The 3,618-nt window shown below is 41.0% G+C and overlaps 1 protein-coding gene across 1 annotated transcript in view; it reads right to left on the bottom strand.

The window, feature by feature from the left end:
* Positions 1–1,915: 1,915 nt before the first annotated feature.
* LOC119419764 (C-type lectin domain family 17, member A-like) overlaps positions 1,916–3,618 on the bottom strand; it is a 4,554-nt gene continuing 2,851 nt past the window's right edge. Inside the window, exons 3-4 of the mRNA XM_037687147.1 lie at positions 2,287–2,390; positions 1,916–2,072 (exon numbers count right to left, since the gene is read on the bottom strand). Coding sequence (XP_037543075.1) covers positions 1,916–2,072; positions 2,287–2,390 — 261 coding nt within the window. The remainder of the gene's footprint in view (positions 2,073–2,286; positions 2,391–3,618) is intronic.

Below are 3,618 nucleotides of genomic sequence, written 5' to 3'. Positions count from 1 at the left end.
AGCCTGGATGGGTCGGTTCGCAGTCGTACATAAGCAGAGTGAACAGAAGGAGGCTCAACACACATCCCTGAGGAGTGCCAGTGCTGAGGGTTATGGTGGAGGAGGAGAAGTTGCGGATCCTCACTGACTGTGGTCTGTTGGTTAAGAAGTCTAGGACCCAGTTGCAAATGGAGGAGCTTAGTGTGAACAGTTTGTCCATCAGGGTTTGGGGGCTCATGGTGTTGAAGGCAGACGTGAAGTCCACAAAGAGCATACGGACGTAGGAGTCCTTCTGCTCCAGGTGGGTGAGAGCAGTGTGGAGACACAGACAAATGGGACAAACTGATGACCTCAGCCACACCTTGGTATAATCAGTCCACACACTAACCACTGGTTTATTTTGTTTGTGATTGAACATGAGTGGTGGCAATGTAATAGATTTGTTTTTGCTTTAATCTAGCAGTGATGTCGGAACTATGCAAATATTAGGACTGTGTGGTTTTAAAAAATGTATTCTGTTGTATTAATTATGTTTCTTCTTTTTTGAGTTGCCTGGTTTGAGGAGTTGGCTGTTTCCTGACAAGTACTGAGGACTTTGAAGCACAATGCCAGATCAGCAGGACCAACCATGTGCTTTTCATCAAGGGGGTGTTCTAGGTTTAGTTGGATCATTTGATCCTCAGTATTGATGTTTAGTTCTGTTTCCCTGTTAGGGAAGTTTTGGTCAAAGTTTATGGATGTTTTTAACTTCTATGTCTGAGCATGTTAACTCTGTCCACGAACTGTACGTTTGGGTTAGTAGAAATCTGAATGAGGAGCTGGGTGAGGCTGCTACGTTCAGCTGGCACGCCAAGGACGCCTGAATTGCTGATTTTAGTTTTAAAGTTTTTTTTTTTTTTTTTTAGTTTTAAAGACAATTTTTGTTTTTAAATTTCTCAAAAACAAGAAAACAGGTAAGATGAATTGTGGGAAAAATAATGTCCACCATTTACTTGACTGTAGTTATTGTATGTGACAGCAGCTTAAGGAGTAGAATATATTTTACAAAGTAAAAGTATCAAATGATATAGAATGTGACATTTTATTTATTGGGGACTGCCATGCAGGCACCTATTATTCTACACCTCGGAAGAGTGTCTACATTTCTATCTCCGTTAACGCGGCCCGAACCACAGCATCTACCCCCACAAAATTTATATCAAAACGACCGGCTCGGCCCCGTGATGTGTGCTATTACTTTTATTGGCATTTTGAGTTACCATGGCGACGTATTTTGCAAACAAAGACGCAATATTTCACCAACTCCAGGAACTAGTTGGTGACTGCCCACTTATTATTCTACACCTGAAAAGCACATCTTATTCGACTTTAATGTGGCCCGAACCACAACGTGGACCCTCACAAAAGTTATATCAAAACAACAGGACCGGCTTCGGGAAGTGTGCAATGACTTTGATTGGCATTCGCAGTTACCATGGCGACATATTTTGTCAACAAAGATGCCACATTTCCCATAGGAAATGAATAGGAGAAAACTCTTCACAGAAACTGAGTAACATATGGAGCCATTTTGGTTCAACATGCAAGGAAGGCACCTATTATTACCTCTTAGCACCTATTATTATTATTAATTTGTAATAATAATCAATATTAATTTTAAATTATTAATTTTAATAATTATCAGTTTTAATATTAATAATTATTGATATTAAAAAGTAATATTTAATATTAATGCTAATTATTGGTGTGAATATTATTAATATTGATGATTAATTATTATTTTAATGATAAACAACAAATTTAAAATATATTAATAATTAGTTATAATTAGTTTTGATTATTAATAATGATTAATCTTAATATTTAATATTTATTACAATTTCATAATAAATAGGCAGACCCCGTCAAAGTTTCTCCAGGAACTTTCTAGTTTAAATCACTCTTGTTTGACTCGTTTTTCACAGATCCACTGCATAGATGTTCTACAGGAAATGTCGTTCCATAACAGGTTTCCTCCTCTGAGGTGTGCACAGTCTTCTTCTCCGCACTGTGAGCAGTCACCACCGTTATCGGGCTGGTGCTCGGCCCAGAACCTGGGTGAGAAAAATGCAGTCAAGTTGGTATGAAACATTTGGCCTGGTATTTATTTATGGTAATGCAAAGAAGGACGGTCAAAGACACAGCTCGACATGAAATTAACATTTTATCTTTTGAAGTTGAAAAGTTGAGAAGTTTGAGCAAATTCTGTCTTCAACTCCTTCCTCGGGCATAAAACTTGTTTTGTGTGTTTAATGAGAAGTGCCTTACACAAAACTCAGGGGCGTTCCATCGACCCGCTTCCAGGACCCTTCGGCGTCTTTGTCATTCAGGCCAATCCAAGTTGCTTTTTCAGTGAAATTGGTGATAAATGTCTGCGAGTTTTAATAAGAAGAAAACGTTGGAATTAATGTTCAACAATGCCGTTCAATAGTTTTATCTAGTTTCATTATTTTGTTTAAAGCACGGACGCCCACCGACGCTGAGGGATTTGAACAGTGAACGACAGCCGTTTTAGAGATGAGTGTTTTTCTGGACTGGAGTGGTTAAAACAACAAATTAAAATACTGTAGAATTATTATCTGAAAGCTTTTGAGAAAAATCAGCTTTTTAATTAGACTGACTTCATTTCAACAAATAAATCCTGTAAAGTTACAGTTGCTGATTTTCATCTCCAGATATATATTTTAAAACAAAGCACTCAACATCCGTGGACAATTAAGAAACGTTAGAACCATCAAGGAAACACATACTGCAGGAGAGACAGTCGTAGCAAATGTTTTTCTTTGGGCTGCTCTCTTCTGCAGGGGTCGCCACAGTGAGCGATCACACGTGGACGATTCTGGCAGTTATTTTTACGTCCTTCCTGACACGTCCTGGGCTTGAACCTGCAGCCTCAGGATTACAAGACCACAACACTGACCACCAAGCTTCTGCAGCTGAACATAAAGAATTCACAATTTTCTTTAAGAAATAAAGTAATGTGATAATCTGTGGTGCCTAATCCTGCTCCTTGCGGGACACTATCCTGCAGATTACATGTTTCGAGTAGGACAAGGATTGGACACTCGTGCACTAAACCAACCCTCTCCGGCCCCCTCCAGCCTCAGGCTCAGGCTCCGGCCTGTCATGGCGGCCGTCTCCATGATCCTCCATCTGCCTGCACGGACCAAACCCTACGGAACAGTTGGGTTCCGTGGGAACATTGAATATTCTGTGTCTATCGGACTCGGTTCTGGAGGGCAGTCATCGTCCGTTGCAGCGGTCGTTACTATCATCATTCTGCTAACATGACCAGTATACTAACAGGACCACGCTGCTAACATGACCACGCTGCTAACAGGACCAGGCTGCTAACAGGACCATGCTGCTATCAGAACCACGCTGCTAACATGACCAGCATGCTAACAGGACCAGTATACTAACATGACCAGCATGCTAACAGGACCACACTGCTAACAGGACCACGCTGCTAAGATGACCAGCATGCTAACAGGACCACGCTGCTAACAGGACCAGGCTGCTAACAGGACCATGCTGCTAACATGACCAGCATGCTAACAGGACCACGCTGCTAACAGGACCAGGCTGCTAACAGGACCA

The sequence above is a fragment of the Nematolebias whitei genome, chromosome 13 (genome assembly GCF_014905685.2).
Source record: "Nematolebias whitei isolate Nwh7 chromosome 13, NemWhi1, whole genome shotgun sequence".
Taxonomy (NCBI): domain Eukaryota; kingdom Metazoa; phylum Chordata; class Actinopteri; order Cyprinodontiformes; family Rivulidae; genus Nematolebias; species Nematolebias whitei.
The sequence above is the reverse complement of the archived record's forward strand: the minus strand, read 5'-3'. Positions and strand labels throughout refer to the sequence as shown.